The following is a 20,053-nucleotide window of genomic DNA, read 5'->3' as shown; positions in this document are numbered from 1 at the left end:
TTGTATTCTTTGTTTATTTGCATCTTTAATGTATTTCTAAGTGTAAAAAGGCTTAAGTGGTTTAAGAAAAATCTGTAGAATGTGTCAATTTTTTTCCTGATTAATAGTCAGAATAATCAATGACTAAAATAATCGATAGTCACAGCTCTGCTGTTGAGTTTGTATTCTTTGTAAAATGAAGAAAAGTCGAGCTGATTTCTTTCAGGCCCCTTCTGTCGCCTGTCACCAGTCGGCTTTAGGAAACCTTATTTTGTGGTTTTGAAATCCAAACTTTTTAAAACCGTGACGTACCTTGACACTAATAGCTGCACCAATCAATCTGTCACATATCAGGCAATTTTTCCCTGAACTTACTGAAAACAATTGTATTTTTTCCATATTCCTTAAATTTCTAACCAACAGCATTCACTTTGACACACTTGTTTTACTACAATAAAAATCAGATGACTGTGAATTGGGATCTTCTCGTAAACGCTCCACTTTACTTTGGGTTCATTTGCCACTCAGACCTCAAAGAACCCAGAACTTGTTATCGATCAGGTCAAACCTGACCGGTCCCTCTCTAGCACACTCCTCAACTCTTTTCTCTTCGAGTTTTGTACTGATTCTCTTGATTTTTCTCTGCCCATAAAGTGGAGACGAGCTACAGCCGTCGACTGAACGGCTCCTACCGCCTCCGTCAACTGGTGCCCACAGCCGTCTACCAACACATGAAGATGCACAAGAGGATCCTGGGACATCTGTCGTCAGTGTACTGCGTGACCTTCGACAGGACGGGTCGCCGCATCTTCACAGTAAGAAGGCCGTTTTCTTTCTTTTCTTTTTTTTTTGCATTTGGTGTTGCTGGTATATGTTTAGATGTTTAGTTGAGCTCAGTTGGGACTAAAGCTGAACAGATTAATCAGATTAATTGATTATTTAAATACTTTTCAACTAATTTAGTAAACAATTAATTGTTAATTGGAGTAGACAGTTTAAAAAAAAGGCCATTTCCAGAAAGGTGAACATACTCAGAGCAGTAATTTAGCCAAAACTGTATAAAGTATAAAAACATTTTGTATTTAAGAAAAATCCTTTGCATGGTAAAATGTTCCACCCAAAACTCCTCAAGTGGAATAGTTTTAGGTTCAAATTCTTCACAACAAATTCTCCAAAAAGCACCTTTTTAACAGGTTAATCAAAAAAAAAAAAAAAAAAAAAGTCAGCATGATCCCTACTCTGTATTAATATTAGATCCAGTTTTTCACATTTTGCAGATGCATCCTTTGCTCCAAATTGAATTATGTTCCAGTTTAGGCTGTATAATGTTAAAAAAGGAATTGAATTATTAGTTTATTTTTACCTTTAGATGTATTTCTAATATAGCGCAAAAATGGTTTAAATAAAAAATCTGCAAAATGTGCCACTTTTTCAAACCGATTAATCGTCAAGTCAGGATAATCTATAGATTAATCGATAACTAAGATAATCGTTTGGGAGACACCTGTTTGTTCTTGTGTTTAAAGGAGCCTGTTGAGCTCTGAACGAGTCGGTAGCTTTGCGTTTACCTAATTAGACCTTTAAGCGTCTGTTTTTCTTGCTGTTCGGGTCATTTCTCCTACGTCACAGAAGTTGCACTCAGTCACTCACAGCTACGGGATATGGAAGAAACAAATCCAACAAATTTTGATCTAACAGCCACGTCTCGTGCCGAGTCCAACACGGGTCCAACAATTTGATGTTGTTGATTTAAACACCGCTTGCTGCAGTACACCATTTCCAGCGTCTGCTCCTGAAATCTCTAAAAATGGCTGGCTGCTGCGAAGGAGGGTGGGAGGAAGGGAGCTCAGATTGTCTCTCTGTGTCTGTTATCCGTCCCTCGTTTTCTCCAACCCATCTTCATCCTGGCCTGTCCCCTCTTTGTTCCCTTCCCCTCCGCAGTCCCCTTCCTGCTATTCCTCTTCTTAACTGGGGAAAATGTTTCCTCTGAGGGGCTGGCTAAGTGCCAGAGTTAAAATTCATTTTCGCTCTGTCACTTTCTCATTCTCTCTTTTTTTTCCCTCTCTCTTTCTCTCCTGCTGTCTCCTCTCATCACTTTTATTTATTTATTTGCTTATTTTTGGATCTCTTCGCTCTTTCAGCTGCAACCTTATATTAATTAATTATTAGATTGTTGTGTGTGTGTGTGTGTGTGTGTGTGTGTGAGGCCTAAACACACTCTCTGATTATTCCATGAACAAGTGTGAGCCGTTTTGCTTAAGCCATAGATTCTCAGGCATCCATATTGATTTGTGTAATATAGCTCAGAAATCGGTCGGAGCTCATTATCAGGGTCATTGGAGATGACAAATCGAGACGTCTTGGTTTGGATGAAAAGTCTCTGTAATTGTAGTTTTCCTTGTTTCGATGTTATATTTCTCTTTCCAAACTTTGACGCTTTTATTCTGGTGAATCAGAGTTTGTGCGTAGTCGAAAAATGTTTGGAAAAATACAGAAAATGTCCTTCACAGATTCAAATCTCCCTCAGATCAAACATCTATTACCTTTTCATAAACTACACTCAATATCTGGGCTCTTCTAGTCGAATGTTCTTGAGATAAAAATTAAGAACACAACATTACCCACCAACTCATGTATGAAGTGAAAATCACCCTCCGAAGTCCTACCTTCTTGGTTTTAATTGGAGAGATTTGATGTGTGTTTTTGCATCACAATGACGGTGACCTGTTGTGTTTCTAAATGAAGTCGAGATCTTAATCAAGACACAGATGGATGTGGCAGCACGTTGAATTGCAAAACATTTTAACCCCCGACAGGCTGGATCACAGACAGGAATGCTCAGCCGAGTTTCTCCCCCTACTCAACCCCCGAAGGCGGGTTTCATGCCTGAGTTGTGCTCTTGATCTTCTGCTCAAACTAAGGAATGTTAATGTAACGACCTTTAATCGGACAGGTTTCTTCTGCACTCTTGCTGTTTATTAAGCTTCTTTGGACCTTATTTGATGTGGAGCTCAAACATTCTGTGATTTCTGTTGCTACTTAAGATTTTGATAAAAATCAGAACAGTGTTTATTGTCAACGTTCTTCACCATCAGTTGCAACTGAATGCGATAAAAGACAAAAATCAGACATAAATAATATTATTTCAGCCACATTCTGCTTTGCAAGTTTTCTCAAATTTTTTATTTTATTTTATCTTGATTGCAGCTAATAATTGAGGAACCTTGCTCTACTTTCTTTAGCTCTGTGCAGGTCAGCCTTTCTGGGCACTTAGTCAGTAGCTCTGCCTTTCTTCCTGTTCATGATCAAATGTTTTCCTGCACTCTATTGCATGTTAGTGTGAGAGTGTTTAAGTGCAATTTAGTCATACTTCAATGTATCCAGTTTTTAAATAGAAGACAAAAATGTTGCTGCAATAAAAGTACACTTGTTGTTTTTGCTTTTTGTTTGTAAATACAGAGCATATTTCTCATATTGCAGTAAACACATGCATAGTTCTGGTTAAAGGTTTACATACGTTCTCCAATGGCGTTGCATATTATATTCTGTTTGGATCTTTAGTGATTTATCTGAACAGTTTCAGTTCAGGGTGGTATTATTATGTAGCACACAGTCTCAAAGTTACCTCTTAAAAAAAAAGATTTTTGAATTTATTGTGAATTTTCAGTCAGATGAAGTCTGTACATTTCTTTCGAGATGTAGGTGTTAAATTCCATTCATAGAGGTCTTATAAAGTCTTAGATTTGCCTTGGTGAAACCTGCAGATGTCTTGTGTGGCGCTGAGGTTCTAGAACGTCTTATCTGAATGCATGTTTGGGCTCATTGCCCAATTGGGCCACATAGATCAATTTTACTGTTGATCTGCAGTGAAGAGGAAGAATGTGTGGAGTTAGTCCTCCACCAGATTTGTGGAATGCGCCAGTACAACTGGTAGCTAAACTGGCCTCGCCTTGACTCCTCCAAACATGATTCTTGTGGTCTTGGCCAAATAGCTTAGTCATTGTCTTGTCTGATCATAAAACTTTTCTCCAGAAGGCAGTTGTCCAAGTGGACAGCTGCAGATTTCAGTCAAGGCAGAGGTTTCCACTGGCACTTCCTGAGACTTTACTGGTGTCCCATCATCTTCTAATTCAATATTCCCATGTTTCATTGTTTTTAAGCCATTTTAAGATGTTTTTTTCACATGTGACAGTCATGCCGTTGCATTCTTTTTCCGTTTTCTTTCCCAGGGCTCAGACGACTGCCTGGTGAAGATCTGGGGAACCGACGACGGGCGTCTGCTGGCGACCCTGCGCGGTCACGCTGCTGAGATCTCCGACATGGCCGTGAGCTACGAGAACACCATGATCGCTGCCGGGTCCTGCGACAAGACCATCAGAGTGTGGTGCTTACAAACATGCGCACCGTTGGCCGTCCTGGAGGGGCACGCGGCCTCCATCACTTCCCTACAGGTAGGGGGAGTCAAGGTTTGCCAGTGGCATGATGTAAACCATTTTTTCCCCTACAAAACAAGACATTTTTTCCAAGTTATAAATGAAATAATCTGCCAAAAAAAAGTACTTTCTTAGAAAAGCCCTTTTTTTTTTAAAGAAATTATTGATTTAAAACACTATTTCTTGCTGAAAGTCACTAAGTTAGTTTTGTCTTAGTTCAAGTGTACTATGACATTTTCTCTAGAAACTAGGTCAAAAATACTTGGTAAGATTTTGTGTTTTTACAAATGAGCTTATACTCTCATGTCTTTTTTAATAACTGGCCATATTTTGGCTCTTCTTTGTGGCCAGAACTCGTCTTTTTTTATCTGTGCAGCAGTTTATTTTAATCCTACTATCATAATAGCTCAAACATGCAACTTTACCACTACATTCTGCACACATTATAGATGCAGCAGGCGTACTAAAGTATTCACACTTATTAAACTCGTGGTAAATACCTAACTTTGGTGCATTTCAGTGGGATCTTATGGGATAGACCAACACAATGCAGTGCATAGATAGGAAGTCGAAGGAAAATGACACAGTTTAATATTTCTTGGGGGGAGCAGGAGGATTTGGTCTTTACTCCTTTACTCAGAGTCCATTAACCAGTATTTTTAGCAGACTTATAATTGAAACCCATGTATTATTTTGTGCACTAATTTATATTAGTTTACCACATAAATTCCCTATAAATGCACCTGAGTTTAGTGATTATTACAAAAAATTTTTTTTAAAAAGCTTAAGAGTTATATATTTTTTCTTTTTGGTCACTTGAGTTTTATATATGCTCATCAGTAATCGATTTTCTTTGCAGTTTTCGCCTCTCTGTAGCGGCTCGAAGCGCTACCTGTCCTCCACTGGAGCTGACGGAACCATCTGCTTCTGGCAGTGGGACGCTCGCACGCTCAAATTCGGGTGAGGGGAAAACAATTGGAAGTGTGCATGTCCTTCCTGCCGAAGTGCCGTTCGTGCCCTTCGAGTGAAGCATTTGTTTGATATTATTTTGCACATTCTAAGTCATTCTCTTGATGCCTGTGCAGCCAGAGACCCAGTAAATTCACGGAGCGCTCCAGACCTGGCGTCCAGATGATCTGCTCCTCCTTCAGCGCAGGTGAACTCTCCTCGCTTTGATTACGAACACAACAAGCCGTCAGAGGCGACGTAATTAAATAACGAGACTGGCTTTACAGCAGCTGTGTGCTGCGGTGTGAAATTAAACCTTCACTTAATCTATTTGTCATCCATCTCAAGTGTTCCTAGTTTGAAAACTGAACCTGCACATAGAAATATGGAATCATCATACTTTACGACCAATGAAACAGCCGTATTTAATCCTTTTCAGAGTAAAACATCTTCAGGTTTCATCATGTTACAACTGTAAATTGTTTGCACATTTATACTCTGTCCCTTTACTCTGATAAATAAATAAAATATAATTCAACCAATTTAGCTTCTCAAACAACAATTTCCGAATGAAAGCTGTAATAAGTGCTACATGAATAATGACTAAACCGATTTTCAACACTGAAGTGTGAATCTATAACTTCCACCTCCGATACCGATACAAATACCTGATGTTTAGTATCGGTCGATAAAGAAAACCAACGCTGAATTGACTAAAAATGTTTCTTTGTTTAAACACAGATGTGAACGTACCAAATTACTGGTTTATTTGATAACTCTGCACCAGTACAGCTAATACACCAGTAGCTTCACAAGCTTGGTAAAACATGTAAAAACAACACAACTTTAATTTGTTCAGTCAGTGCAGCTAGGAATAAAACAACCAATGTAAAATAAATAATAAAGAAACTGAAACTGACAAAAACAAACCTTCTTCTTCCAAATGGTTCAGAAATCACAAGTAGGAGTTCTCCTCTAATCTTTTCCCTCGGTGTCCAGGCGGGATGTTCCTCGCAACAGGAAGCACCGATCACATCATTAGGGTGTACTACTTTGGGTCGGGTCAACCAGAGAAGATCTCTGAGCTGGAGTCCCACACTGTGAGTCTGAATACTTCATTCTGTTGTTGAGAAACATGAATTTTTCTGTAGGTGGACACAGTTTTAACAGCTGTGGTAATTGATTTTGATTTTGAAACAACAAAAAAAACAAAAAACAATGTGCATTCTGACAGTTCTTTTATTATTATTATTATTTTTACATAGGATAAAGTTGACAGCATCCAGTTCTCCCACTGCAGTGACAGGTGAGTTGTCCGCCTCAGAGCCTCACAGTAAAAATATCAGGTTTTGATATGCAGCGCTGTTGAAGGGCTGTTTTTAAAGGAAGCTCTGGGTGCTGCGTCTTGATTGTGTCAGCAGAATACGCCACCTTTAGTTAATGCCTGATACTCGCTGTTACACACTCTCTGTGTCACACACAAGCCAACTCAGTTATTCTTTCACACCGTGTGCGCTCAGTGTTGAGCTGAACGTGGCCGCATGGGGTTCGCACAAACAACAAACGCTCAGCTGTTATTCCCACCCCTCCGAGTCGCCCTAATCTAAGCAGGGAGAAAGATGTATAAATATGCAAAGGTGCACAGAAAATAGATTTCAGGTTTTATTCGATTTCTGTGCATGAAGGAAAATGATTGGTGATGCAAAGCTGAACTAGTCCTCCTTCTCAGTGCTTTGTATGTATTTATGTGCTGTAGGTTTGTGAGTGGCAGTAGGGATGGTACGGCTCGGATCTGGCAGCTGCAGCCTCAGGGCTGGAAGAGCATTCTGCTGGATATGCAGACCAAACTGCCTGGGTAAGTGTGTGTGTGTGCGCGTGTGGGTGTGTGTGTGTGTGTGTGTGTGTGTGTGTGTGTGTGTGTGTGTGTGTGTGTGTGTGTGTGTGTGTGTGTGTGTGTGTGTGTGTGTGTGTGTGTGCAAGGCTGCCAAAAATGCTTCGAATAATTTTGGGGGCTTGAGCAAAACCCTGTTTGCTTCCTTGTTTATTTTTTAATTCAGTAAAAAAAAATTAATTAATAAAAATAAAAACATGACATTTCCTGGGAAATCGTTACGATCAGTTCCTTGAATTCATGAGGATGCAGTGTAGATCAACTCTGGAATGCAGAAGTGACGTTATAAAGGAGAAGTCTAAAACCAAAAATGACTTGTAGAAACATTCTTTGTTGTTTTATCTGATGCTTACGGTGAAGGTTTTTATTATTCTTGACCCAACTAATTTAAATGTGAAACGGACTGATGCAGTCCTTTAAAAAGACCGACTTACAATACAAGGCAATATTCCCCAAAGGTGTCTGAATCCTCATCTGAACCCTTTAGATTTCCATGACACTGAAAGCGCTCAGCCTTACTGTTACCTACTGGAACGTCCTGCTCTCTCTTGCTCCCTTGCAGCCTGAATGAACCGCAGATATGTCTAAGCATGTCACAAAAAATCTCAAATAGTTTTTACCTCATATAATTATAGGGCTCAAATGACTAATTGGGATAATCGTGATGAATCGATTTTTGAAATAATCGTCCACTAATTTGGTAATCGGCTAATCGTTAACTGGAGAGTCTTCTGCAGAAAGTGCCGATTTTTAAAAACGATTAATTGATTAATCATCAGAATACTTTTTTTCTTTTAAATATATTTTTATTCAAGAAAGCACAAAGCAAGGTACATCAAAATACAGTAACTCGAATTGAATTTATTTTTCCTTTTTAACAGTCGAACCCCACCCACCCACATACATAAAAAAAAGACAGAGAATGGGGGCATTACTTATTTAAGTACATGTCAATAATTAGACAAATCAGTGAAATACAAAATATCTGTGTCAGACCTTTCTTTTTATTTTATTTTTTTTAAAAAGAAGTGTTTGAAACACTTTTTAAAGAAGGACCAAACGGTTCAGTGCTGCCATTTTAAACTGTCAAGCATCTTTTTTTTTTTAAACAATTAGGGATGTTGCTGTCATTAAGTACAACCAGCAGCCTCTGTGTGGAGTCCTTAGGGAACATAGATCTTTCCTCTGAGATTTCTAAAAGGCTGCCAACACTTTCAAAGCTCACATCTTTTGTTTTAAGTAGTTTTTGTTTTTACATCTGTTTCCTTTCTTTTAAATACCACACTAAAAATAGCTAACTTTTAGTCTTCTTCTTGCAGTATTACCTTCCACGCCGAAGAGTGTTGTGGTTAGCATAACACTGTGGTGCTTAGCTTATGATTTATTTATTATTTTACTGATCAGAAAGGACGATTTCCTGGTTCATCTCTCTAGTATTTTAGAAGTGTTCGCTGAAGTTTTAAATTTCTTCAGTTTGAAAAATATTCCATAAAACGAGATACAACTTCAGTCTTGAGTAAAGTTAACTATTCTTTAATGGTATTGATTTAAAAAAATGACTAAATTTAAAAGTATATATCACTGATCAGCTGATAAAATAAGAAAAATGTGTCTTCATATGAAGTTTTTTTTTTTTTTTGTCATTTTGCGCTTTTTGTGTAAAAATTTAAAATCCTGCAGCCGGAAATATTCCTGATTGAAAAAATGGCATTTATTCTAAAAGTGAAAGAAATCGAACTTAAATAAAAATGGGTCAAGTGGATAACTTATAAAGCAGTTCTCTAGATTTAATTGCTTTTTGCATACATAAGAACTATTTGCTGTCAGCTTTAATGCTTCATTTCTTTTTTTTTTTTTGTATAAAAGAGTGGAAAAAATAAGACAGATGAAGTTATTAAAATATCCTGCTGTTAGTCTTATTGCATTTTTTTTAATCTTCCCATCAGGAAATACAACCCTCCTCCACTGGAAGACAAGGTCACTAAGCTTAAGGTTACCATGGTGGCGTGGGATCGCCATGACAGCACTGTGATCACCGCCGCCAATAATCTGACGCTGAAGGTGTGGAACTCCATCACCGGGAATCTGGTCCACGTCCTGATGGTAAGAGGCGTCTGAACGTTTAAACTTTGAAACTAATTGAATGTGTATTTAGTTTCTGGACGCTCACGTCGTTTTCAAATTGTTGTCCCAATTTTCTCTACGGCTTTCCGCCACTGCTTGCTTGGCATACTTTTGGTAAATCTGTAGCTGTTAGACAGATGACATTAAGTTTGACTCCTCAGACCTTTAAAATGCTGTAAAAGTACAGAATTAGTTTTTGTCTTCTTTTTTTTTTTGTGGAAATTGGGTGTCGAAAAAGTATTTTTAAAAATCCATACATTTTCCTATCTTCCTTTCTAAAGAGCAAAAGTCTAATAATTATTAATATATGCAACGTTTTTAACAGGGGTTTTTAAATTTGACATACTTTGAATTATGTAAAAATAATCGCATAACTTGCAAAATAAAGGGAGCGCTGAATGCAAACTTCTTTAAAAAACATAAACACCCCCCCCGCATTTCTCAAGATCACTGCAGCGTTAGATAAGTTTTACGTAATGAAATAAAGGTTATCTGACTTAGTTCAGAGGTACATCCCAGATACGCAGTCTGAAAACTGGAAGCCAATTTCATCATTATTTTCAAAAATAAGATCTGGTTATCAAAGTTCATGTAAGGTTAATATTTCATACATAGTTTCTGAGAATATTATAAAAATGAAGAAGAAAAAAAATAATCCCAAATCATCACTGTCCTTTGCAGCTGATTTGAAGTGTTGCACCTTTTTTATTCAGTTTAATGTAAAACCTTAGAACTAAAAGAGATTTGTTTTCGTTCTGTCACCACGGCTGTTAATATGCTGTAGTAGCTCAACACGGCCATCATTTCACCGTTGTCGGTGAATCCTCCAGGGCCTACTTTGTTCTCCAGCTCATAATTTCACAACACTGCCTGCCATAGACCTCCCCGTCTTGTTATTTTATTGTTGGTGACAACAGTCTCCCAGATGGCGTTTGATGGATGTGGCGCGTTGGACACTGACTAACAATAGTCCATATAAAAACAAAACTCTAATCTGTGTGCTTTAGATTCCAGTTAAACTGCTTTTAGTTTTATGGCAACAAGCTAAAACCTTGGATATTACTTCTCCCTGTAATTGGGTTTATAGCCAGCGTTTTGCATGCGTTCATTTCTCAGGTGTGCCTTAATGGAGCTGTTGCTGTTTTTTTTTTTGTTTTTTTTTTTGCAGGGTCATGAGGATGAGGTGTTTGTCCTTGAGCCTCATCCGTTTGATCCGAGGATCCTCTTCTCGGCCGGGCACGACGGGAACTGCATCGTTTGGGATCTGGCGAGAGGAGTCAAGATCCGCTCTTATTTCAACATGGTGGGTCTCGATTTTTCCTCGCTCGTTTTCTAATCTGTGTTGTTCTGCAACAAGTCGAGCGAAGATCCTGATATAGTTCACCTTAAATCACCTTGCTGTAATTTTCTATCGTCTTGTTATGTTTCCCTCTGCGAAATGTGCCACGGTCCTAACTCTTCCAACGTATTTATTACAGTTGCATCCTTTTGTCATCGTCTCTATGGCAACCAAGGACAATCCTAATCACAGTCTCAGAACATGAGTCACTAAGGAAGCTGGTCAGCTGGCCAAAAAGTCCTGGTCTCAGTTTTGGTGCTGAACTGCAACAAGAGTGTTTGTGATTGAGGCAAAGCTCAGATAATTACTGCAAGTAAAGTTCACTAACTTTGACTAAATTGTTGCTCCTGGGTCTGTATTAAGATGAGTAGCAGGTGGATGATGGGAAGAAAACTACACTGTTAAATTAATAGTGCTTGGCAGCCAGTGGTGGTGGCATTAACAGTATTAAGGCAAACGTTTAATAGTCTGAATGTGTCCACATTTTGTCATGTACAGTACAAATTGTACTGCTATCAGTAATACTATCTTTAACAGACTGAAAACACATGAAGGCTCTGAAGAGGCTAAATAATGCAAAGAGTCAAAATAAAACCTCTCAACATTGCCAAAAGATTCAAGTATAAAACTTAACATTCAAAGGCAAATACAAAATCCATTACAATAAACAATCCTGAGTTACTGAATGAAAACTTCCTGTTAGCATGGCGGCTAGCTGATTACTGCTAGCTCTGATTGGCTGTTTCTGACTGAGCGGAGTAATTATGCAGAACAGGGAGGAGATCGATTATTTTTTTTAGAGATTATCTGTCTCATATTAGGACAGCGAAAGTTTTAAAACGTAGGTAAAATGTATTTTTTTTTAAGTTAGATGCTGCAGCTTTAAGCAGAGGTTCGGTGTGAGAGTCACTACCAGGTGGAGCAGAAGCGAAGCTCCGTCTGTCAAATATTACTACCTGTAGCGTAGCAGCGGTTCAACAGTGAGAGCAGAACCAGCGTCTTACACCGCATCTCGAAGACTTAAATAATTTTGCGGGTTATTTGTTTAGCTTTCTGACCGTCATGCTAATCCGGGTGAGTGTTTGTAGCTGTGCGCTGCTTTACCTGCTATCTGATCCTCCGTATGTCTTTTTTACTGCAGTGAGCCTCGATGTAGCCAAACTCCATCAAGTATGGCATTGTTTTTATGCCATATTAGATTCGTCGTGTTGATGCATTTTGACTGCTTCAATTTTCCGCCACAACACGCAAACTTCCCCATTCACTCAGTGCGTTATAGTTTCACACGACGGATTTGTTGCTGCGCGTTTGCGCAGAGTGAAGGAAAGAGGAGACCAGCTGCACAGGCAGGCTGGGAAATGAGATGCAGGTGATCGGTTTGTGTGATCGGCAACAAGAGACTGTAAATTAAAACGCTCTCTTTTTTTCGTTCATTTGTATTGTTTTTCATCAACTGTGGTGCCGGAGACGTTTAAAAACTTACCTTGAAAGTTCTTGAAAAGTCTTTGAACGTTACTGTGGCTGCGAACCCTGCAGCCATTTCAGCCCTCAAACGTTCACCGTCTTCCTCGTCTCGCTCTTCTTCTGCAGATCGAAGGCCAGGGACACGGAGCGTTGTTCGACTGTAAGTGCAGTCCTGACGGGCAGCACTTCGCCGCCACCGACTCCCACGGTCACCTGCTCATCTTCGGCTTTGGCTCCAGCGGCAAATACGACAAGGTGCGCCGCCTTTAACATCCATAACCAGAATGTTGTTTGTAATCGTCGTTAATATTCAACGCAACTGCCTGCAGATTGCCGACCAGATGTTTTTCCACACCGACTACCGGCCTCTGATCCGGGACGCCAACAACTACGTCCTGGACGAGCAGACCCAGCAGGCGCCGCACCTGATGCCCCCGCCCTTCCTGGTGGACGTGGACGGGAACCCCCACCCGCCCAGGTACCAGCGGCTGGTGCCGGGCCGGGAGGGCTGCCGGGATGAGCAGCTCATCCCTCAGATGGGGGTCACTTCCTCCGGTATGTCGGCTTTGATCGTCTCCATTTGTTTTCTTTTGTTTTTATTAAACGCCTGTCTGAAGGAGCCAACGCGAGTCGTTCTCCTCTGCCTCGATCTGCTCATCAGGCAGCTAATCAAAAATGCCTTTCTCAGGATGAAGACTTTACATGTTAGTCTAATATTAATGTTCGGATTTCTTAAATGCGCATAATGAAAGGCTTTGAAAAACAAAAAAAAGCGATACTGGAATTAAAATCAGATTTAATGATGTTTTCTTTTTTAAATCTTGGCAGTAATCAGTAGTTAATGACATGGAAATCTATTTTAATGTATTGCCACTTTAAAGGCTAAAATTCTGCCAGTGGGACTTTGTTGCTGTATTTCCTACAAAAAAAAGCATGTTTTTCCTGCTGCTAGCTTTTTCTCTGTGGACTTGATTTCTCACTTCCTGTTTGTCTGTCCACTTCCTGTCAGGCCTGAACCAGGTGGTGAGCGAGCAGGCGGTGGACGGGCCCAGTCCGCTGGACACCATGATCCAGAGGCTGCAGCAGGAGCAGGACCAAAGGATGGGAGCCAACGACGCCGCGGCCGCCGGAGGGTCCGGAGCGAACGCCAGGGCCAGCAGAGGTGGGAGTGACGTCCATTTCAACCATGTTTCTGTTTTTGAAGATTTCACTTTTAGAAAATCTCACTTTCTTGGGTTTCCATAGTGATGTGAGCCCACCCAAGAACTACCATCTTGTTTGCTTTACAGCTTCTATTTATTTCGACTTTGAATTCAGGTCAACTCAAAAAAGAAATTATTGAAATAAAAACCTTTTCTTTTTTTTAGATAAATTCGGTCATTTGTACTTGATAAAATGAAATGTTTGCTACTGCTTATCAAATTGGTGACTATATGTTTGTTTTTATGACTTTTTATTTTTGTGTTTTTATGATGTAAAGCATTTTGAACTGTGCCGTACAAATAAACTTGACTCACTGATTGATTCAAGAGAAGAAAGTAAGAAAAGATATATTTCAAAATTGGAAATTGAATTTGATTTGAAAAAGTCTGAGATTTTATTTTTAAGCCACGTTGCAGAGCTATTTATTTCAGCTGTTTGGGGGGAAAATAGGCAGAAAGCTGGTGGAGACGTTCCCCAAAATACGTGCAGCTGTAGGTTCAGTCTGTTACAGCTGAATACAGAAACGTGCCAATATTATTATTAATATTTAGATATTTTAGTAGAGCTCAAACTCATTTATCCTCCAATTCACTTTGTTTTGATCTATCTCATAAAATCCCGTACAAGTACAAATGTGAAAACATTTTAATATATCCACTATAACTGCACCCTCATTAAACCCAGAAATCTTTTGGATGCTGTGGTTGTAAATAAAACCATTTTTGGCACCGTTTCCCTTTAGGTTCCGTTGGTTCTCCCACTGAGGTCCACTCCCCTCCCAACGTCGGTCTCCGGCGGAGCGGCCAGATCGAGGGCGTCCGCCAGATGCACAGCAACGCCCCGCGCAGCCAAATGGCCACGGAGGGCGACCTGGTGGCCTGGAGCCGCCGGGTGCTGGTTCCTGAGCTGGAGGACGCCTCCGTCAGGTAAAACTTTTAAAAGATCCCCATCTATGCTGCGAGGTTTCTAGAAGACCTTCCTCTCAAGAACACTTTGATTTGTGTACGTGCGCAGGAAGCAAGTGACGTGGCGCGAGGCTAAAGGTGACGAGGAGATCAATATTTATCAGTCGGAAAGGAGGAGACGCACGATCCACTCACTCCCCAAGGAGAGCAGGGTGCGGGAGTTATCTCCAAATGTTTTGGTTTTTTTTTCTTCTTTTTCTGCATCCTGTAACGCATCAAGTAAACGTTCCCCTTCGTTATCTGTCGCGAAGGTTCACCCGACGTCAGAGTGCGCAGTAGACGAGGGGAGGAAGAGTCAGGGTAACCACGGCTACCACACGCGCGCCGCCATGGAGGAGACGAGCCGGCAAAGCGCAGAGGCTGCTGACGACGACGACAGCGCCTCAGAGGTACAGATAACGCTCGTATGGATTTATTTATTTATTTATTTTTTTTTTTACATTTTTCAGTTCTATTATTATTGTTATATGTTGACATAATACAGTGTTTGAAATCCTTGAATTTCAAATACTTGATTTCTCTATAAACTCCTTAAATGTGCTTGATATTCAAACTGCACAGTGTTGTGATAAAGTGCAATTAAACGTGCAAAGCCTAAATTTGGAAAACGTCATTTACATTTGAAACCAGACATTTTCATATTTCTTATAGAAGGTCATTTTTTCTGACTGTCTGAAGTCATTTCACAACAAAATTTTCTTCTTTTTGGTTAGTTTGAATTATTAAAAATACCCAAAAACTTAGCAAGAACATTTTTTAGAATTTTTTTTTTGTAAATTTCTTTGTATGTTTTCTTTTAGGATTTAATTTGAGCAGATTTGGTCGCATTGTTTCAATTTAATGAATATTTATTATTCCTAATGGCTCAATGAATTATTGATCTGTTTAATTGAAATAAAAGTTGATTTGTATTTTATACATTAAATGTTGTTGAAATTGGGGGATTTAAGTTTTGTAATACTTTCACAAGACATTAATAATAATAATACATGTCATATAATTGTAAACTGTCTTTTTAAGTTGATTTTGGTTATTTTTTTTACGTTCAAATTTTGAAAACTAACCCTGAGAAGTGCTTCAATTTCACTGTGGGGAAAAAGTGTGTGAACCCTGATAATATGTAGTTTTGTTCATTGGTGTGTTTGACGATAAAATAATGTGTGTTTTCAGGCAGAGGTGGAGGTACGGCAAATTAATGGATACTCCTCAGAGGACGAAAAGAACGAAGAGGAGAAGGAGCCGTGGCCAGACGAGCACAGCAGCTCCAGGTAAATAATTTATTTAAAGGAAACATTATATATATTTATTTTTGATTTAATTTTTTTTTTAAACAGAAGGTTACAATAAATTTACATTCACTGGGAAACAGGAATTCAGAATTTCCAACGTCTGGATTGGGGAGAAAGAGCAAATGATGCTTCTGTCGCAAAATACAATTCAGAGTTTATCTTCTAAAATGAGTGACATACAAATCCAAGCGTGACAATATCTGTTATTAAAGCAACGCTAAGGGTTTGTAATTCAGAATCCCAGGGTACAGTGAAGGCAGCGTAGCTTTAATTCAGGATCAGTGGATTTCCTGTTCACTACATAGTGACTGTGTGTAACAGACAGGAAGTACAACAACATTTTATTAAGTTGCAACTTTTACAAGTAAACATTAAAAGAAGAGAGGCGTGCAAATGCACAGACCCTTTCAGAAAGTCAGAATATTATTGAAAACCCATTTATTGTAGAAACTTTGTCTCATTATACAGATTAATTACACAGATTGATGCTTGAAAACGTCAATTTCTAATTATGATGATTTTCTGCTGATAGCTAATGCTATATTACATTAGACGAAAAATCTTTTTAATAAAACATGTTTAATAACTGATAAAAGGTTGTTATCTTCAATACAGTTAAATTCAGAAATACTTTATTGAAGAAAAATTAAATAAAAAGTTACTTTTAAGCTGACAAACGTCACTCATTGAGGCACATTTTCTAATTTATTTAAAAATTTGTTGCAACTTGACAAAACTTCTGAACATTTTTTGCCAGGCTCTGTTACATTTTTTCTTGCATAAACAGCATTTTCAGAGACAATTTTCTTTGATTATTTTTTTCTTATGTCTTTTTTGTTGTTGTTGCTCTGTTGCAGCGATTACTCCAGCGATTACTCTGACTGGACGGCAGACGCTGGCATCAACCTGGAGCCGCCCAAGAAGAGCGTGAAAGTGAAGAAGAAAAACAGCGGCTCCGAGGAGGATAACGACAAGAAAAGGGAGGGGAAGAAGGAGAAGAAGAAAGAGAAAGCAGACAAAGACGGCACATTACCAAAGAAGAAGAAACCAAAGGAGAAGAGGAAGGTCTGTTGGAGTTTTTAACGCCGCTAAAGTCAGATTTTAGCTACTTTTTAGGGGCTTCAGCGTTACATGTTAGAGACATTTTATTTAGAACATTTTTGTACATCTATCCCGGCGTGTGACTTTCAGAGGAATGAATTTCAGGAGCAAGGCCTGACCTTGGAGGAATGGCTTCCCTCCGCCTGGATCACAGACACGGTTCCCCGCAGATGTCCTTACATTCCTCAGATGGGAGACGAGGTACGCAACGCTTCCTTTAAATGTCTCCAGCAAATCCAGGCGCTCGTCGAGGCTGCGACGCTAAACGCACCCGAAACATGACCTGTTGCATTTCCGCGCTCGCCTGCAGGTGTACTACTTCCAGCAGGGTCATGAAGCTTACGTCGAAATGGCCAAACAAAAGAAGATTTTCAGCATCAACCCTAAGAAACAGCCCTGGCACAAGATGGAGCTGCGGGTAAGAAACTGGCTAATTCAATTACTATAAAAAAGAAAAGTATTCACCCCCTGCATGTTTTAGATTTTTAAATTTGGCTTTGTTGACAAAAACAAAATGTACAAAAAAATCCTTTTTATTAACGTCAAAACTGATTTCTTCAAAACTATTGAACATAAAGTCGGTATTTGTATAAATATTCACCATATTTAGAAGGTGAATACTTTCTATAGGCACTGCTGGGTTTTGTACCTGTGGATCAACGTGAACATTTCATAACCCATCATGTTTCATAACAGACCAAGATGGAAAATGTTAAAGTTGTCGTGTTTTTGTTCAGCCTTCTTGTTATTCGCTCAAAGTCTTTTCTGTTGTTGCCGCCTGAATGAACAGCAAACCAAGTAGAAACTTTTTTTTTATATAGTTTTTTACATGTTTTTCAAACAGCTTCTTGCACCCTTTGTGTTTCTTGAAACACTTTCCTGTTGCTGAAAAGCCTTGGTGCACATATGGTGGGTTCACCGATTCGATTTTTGGGTTTCCGTCCATCTGTTTACAGTAGCAAAAACATCTTAATGTCCTCCTAAAGCCGCTTCTGCTTTATTAAATCACAATTATCACAAATAAACGGCAGCGACACCTGAACACATTGTGGGTGGCAAATGATTTAGTAGTCTTTGATTGATCTTAAATTTGAAACATTTGTGATTTTAACACTGACATCCAGTAATAACCATTGTTCAATGGGAGTCCTGTCACTAGTGGCTTCAAAAACAAGCAGCTCCAGAGGGAATAGCAAAATAAAGTTGTTTTTAAGATATCAGGACAAAGACACAGCAGTTTCTGAAAATTCATTACCTCCTGCAATCATTTCATTATTGGTTACTTTCTCATTGCTGTTTGCAATTAGTTTTTTTTTTTTCTTCTACCTCTGAACCTTAGTCTGAGAAACAGCGTGTCCGGGTTCACTTTCACATAGGAAGTCATTTTTCTCTCTTCTAAAAATAAGTCAGTGCTTAAAAGAAATGCTGAAAAGGCGCCATCCTTATGTAGAAAATACATCTGGGGGCATGAAGAGAACTGTTCGACTTCACTGTAACTCTTGATTTTATTTTCTGCAGCGTGTTAAGTCCCTTTTGAAATAACAGAGCGGAAATAGTTCCATTTTGTCCATGGATAACAGACGTTCTTGTGTTAGGGTTCTAGTGCGATTTTTTTTTTTTTGGAATTTTCCGATCGTAAGGCAAAAAATGGAGCAGAAAAATGAAAAGGTTAGGAGTACAGCGATGAATCGGCCCAGATTTCATTAATTTTGGGATAATGGAAGTCGGCCGATACTTGCATGAGAAGCTGATCTTATCCACCGATTTTATCTACGTCTGCAAAGGTAGAGATCGTGTTGACCCGCCCACCTGGTCATTTCTGTAACAACAGTCACTGCACTGTTATCAACTTGCCGCAATATTTATCGACTTTTCAGGCATAAAAATTGGTGTTGGCCACAATCCGAATCATCTTTTTCTTTTTCTCGCTCTCTTTGCTTTTATTTATTTCTAAGTGCGGTTTTGAAAAATCTAAGCATAAATAAGTTTTACAGTCATTCTTAGTTTACTTCCTAAAGACAATCCCACGGCTCCACACAAGTTGATTTGTTTCCCCAAATGGGTTTCTGACTAAAGAATTGCTGGTTCAGATAACCAAAGAACCATCTTTATATTTATTTTTTTCACTTCAAGCTTCTTAAAAATCGGTGATCAGCCAGAAAACCGCAACCAGAGCACCCACAGGAAGAAAATGTTGGTGGGGGGGATATAAATAAACGTCTGAACTATATCTAAAATAATTAATTGCATTTCAAGGTTAGCCGATTGATCTTTTTTTGAGACGATTTGCTTTGCAAATTTTTTGAGACGATCATTTGCGTTTCAGGAGCAGGAATTGATGAAGATAGTTGGCATCAAATATGAGGTGGGTCTGCCCACCCTCTGCTGCCTGAAGCTGGCCTTTCTGGACCCCGACACAGGGAAGCTGACAGGAGGCTCTTTCTCCATGAAGTAAGAGTTTGACTTAAGCAAATGCATAGAAATGCTGGGAATTTTCAGCTTTTTAAGTTTAATTGATAGTGTGTTTGTGTTTAAGTGGGTAATATCTCTGGCTGTTTTTGTTAGATTGCTCCTGCAGCATCTTTTCTCAGATTTTAACCGACACCTCGTCTGCAGGTACCACGACATGCCTGATGTTATTGACTTCCTGGTGTTGCGGCAGCAGTTCGACAACGCCAGGAGGAGACAGTGGACTATAGGTCAGATAAATTCACACTTCACTGTGCATAGAAGCACTCCGTGCAGGGTGCAGGATGTGGCTCATGAAGTGTGACTTTTATGCGGTAGAAACCTCTAAACGCTTCTTGTGTGTCGCGTGCTCAGGCGACAGGTTTCGGTCAGTGATCGACGACGCCTGGTGGTTCGGGACCATTGAGAGTCAGGAGCCCTACCAGCTCCAGTATCCCGACAGCTTGTTCCAGTGCTACAACGTCTGGTAAAACTCCTGTTCACGTCACAGTTGGGTTGCAGTTAAATGGGCATAACCATAAAAGTGCATAAGCAGGTGCATTGCATATTGTTAAATTATTATAACCCAAAAAAGGGGCACATATTTTTGTGCAGCAACCACTTTGTAACGGTCTTTTACTGGAGAACTGTCACATAAACTCCCAAAAAAAGTTTGTGGTTTTGTTGTAGAAAAAAGCCAAGGGATCTTTATCTGACCATCAGGTTTAAAAACATTGTACGCACGTAGTGGAGCCAGAGAACAAAATGAAATATGTTTCTAAGAAATAGAGAGAACTGAAGGTGAAAAGGAAAGAGTGGGAGGTCCGAAAGGATCTGCTTTTAGATTCAGAGGTGAGGATTGACAGTCG

The 20,053-nt window shown here is 39.4% G+C and overlaps 1 protein-coding gene across 2 annotated transcripts in view; it reads left to right on the top strand.

The window, feature by feature from the left end:
• phip (PHIP subunit of CUL4-Ring ligase complex) overlaps window positions 1-20,053 on the top strand; it is a 36,710-nt gene that overhangs the window by 5,719 nt on the left and 10,938 nt on the right. Inside the window, exons 7-28 of one of the 2 annotated variants that reach the window (XM_088002163.1) lie at window positions 634-794; window positions 4,209-4,430; window positions 5,272-5,372; window positions 5,498-5,568; window positions 6,360-6,460; window positions 6,626-6,666; window positions 7,117-7,215; window positions 9,198-9,354; window positions 10,544-10,678; window positions 12,305-12,433; window positions 12,508-12,733; window positions 13,188-13,340; window positions 14,124-14,307; window positions 14,396-14,498; window positions 14,598-14,735; window positions 15,517-15,614; window positions 16,493-16,700; window positions 16,842-16,937; window positions 17,047-17,154; window positions 19,063-19,187; window positions 19,353-19,435; window positions 19,560-19,671. In XM_088002163.1, coding sequence (XP_087858289.1) covers window positions 634-794; window positions 4,209-4,430; window positions 5,272-5,372; window positions 5,498-5,568; window positions 6,360-6,460; window positions 6,626-6,666; window positions 7,117-7,215; window positions 9,198-9,354; window positions 10,544-10,678; window positions 12,305-12,433; window positions 12,508-12,733; window positions 13,188-13,340; window positions 14,124-14,307; window positions 14,396-14,498; window positions 14,598-14,735; window positions 15,517-15,614; window positions 16,493-16,700; window positions 16,842-16,937; window positions 17,047-17,154; window positions 19,063-19,187; window positions 19,353-19,435; window positions 19,560-19,671 — 2,851 coding nt within the window. Of the gene's footprint in view, window positions 1-633; window positions 795-4,208; window positions 4,431-5,271; window positions 5,373-5,497; window positions 5,569-6,359; window positions 6,461-6,625; window positions 6,667-7,116; window positions 7,216-9,197; window positions 9,355-10,543; window positions 10,679-12,304; window positions 12,434-12,507; window positions 12,734-13,187; window positions 13,341-14,123; window positions 14,308-14,395; window positions 14,499-14,597; window positions 14,736-15,516; window positions 15,615-16,492; window positions 16,701-16,826; window positions 16,938-17,046; window positions 17,155-19,062; window positions 19,188-19,352; window positions 19,436-19,559; window positions 19,672-20,053 lie in introns of both variants that reach the window. The other variant, XM_015002424.2, reaches the window with a different exon arrangement.

The sequence above is a fragment of the Poecilia mexicana genome, unplaced genomic scaffold, assembly GCF_051168715.1.
Source record: "Poecilia mexicana isolate PSO_F unplaced genomic scaffold, ASM5116871v1 scaffold_21, whole genome shotgun sequence".
Taxonomy (NCBI): Eukaryota; Metazoa; Chordata; class Actinopteri; order Cyprinodontiformes; family Poeciliidae; genus Poecilia; species Poecilia mexicana.
This window is presented reverse-complemented; position numbering and strand designations above follow the sequence as displayed.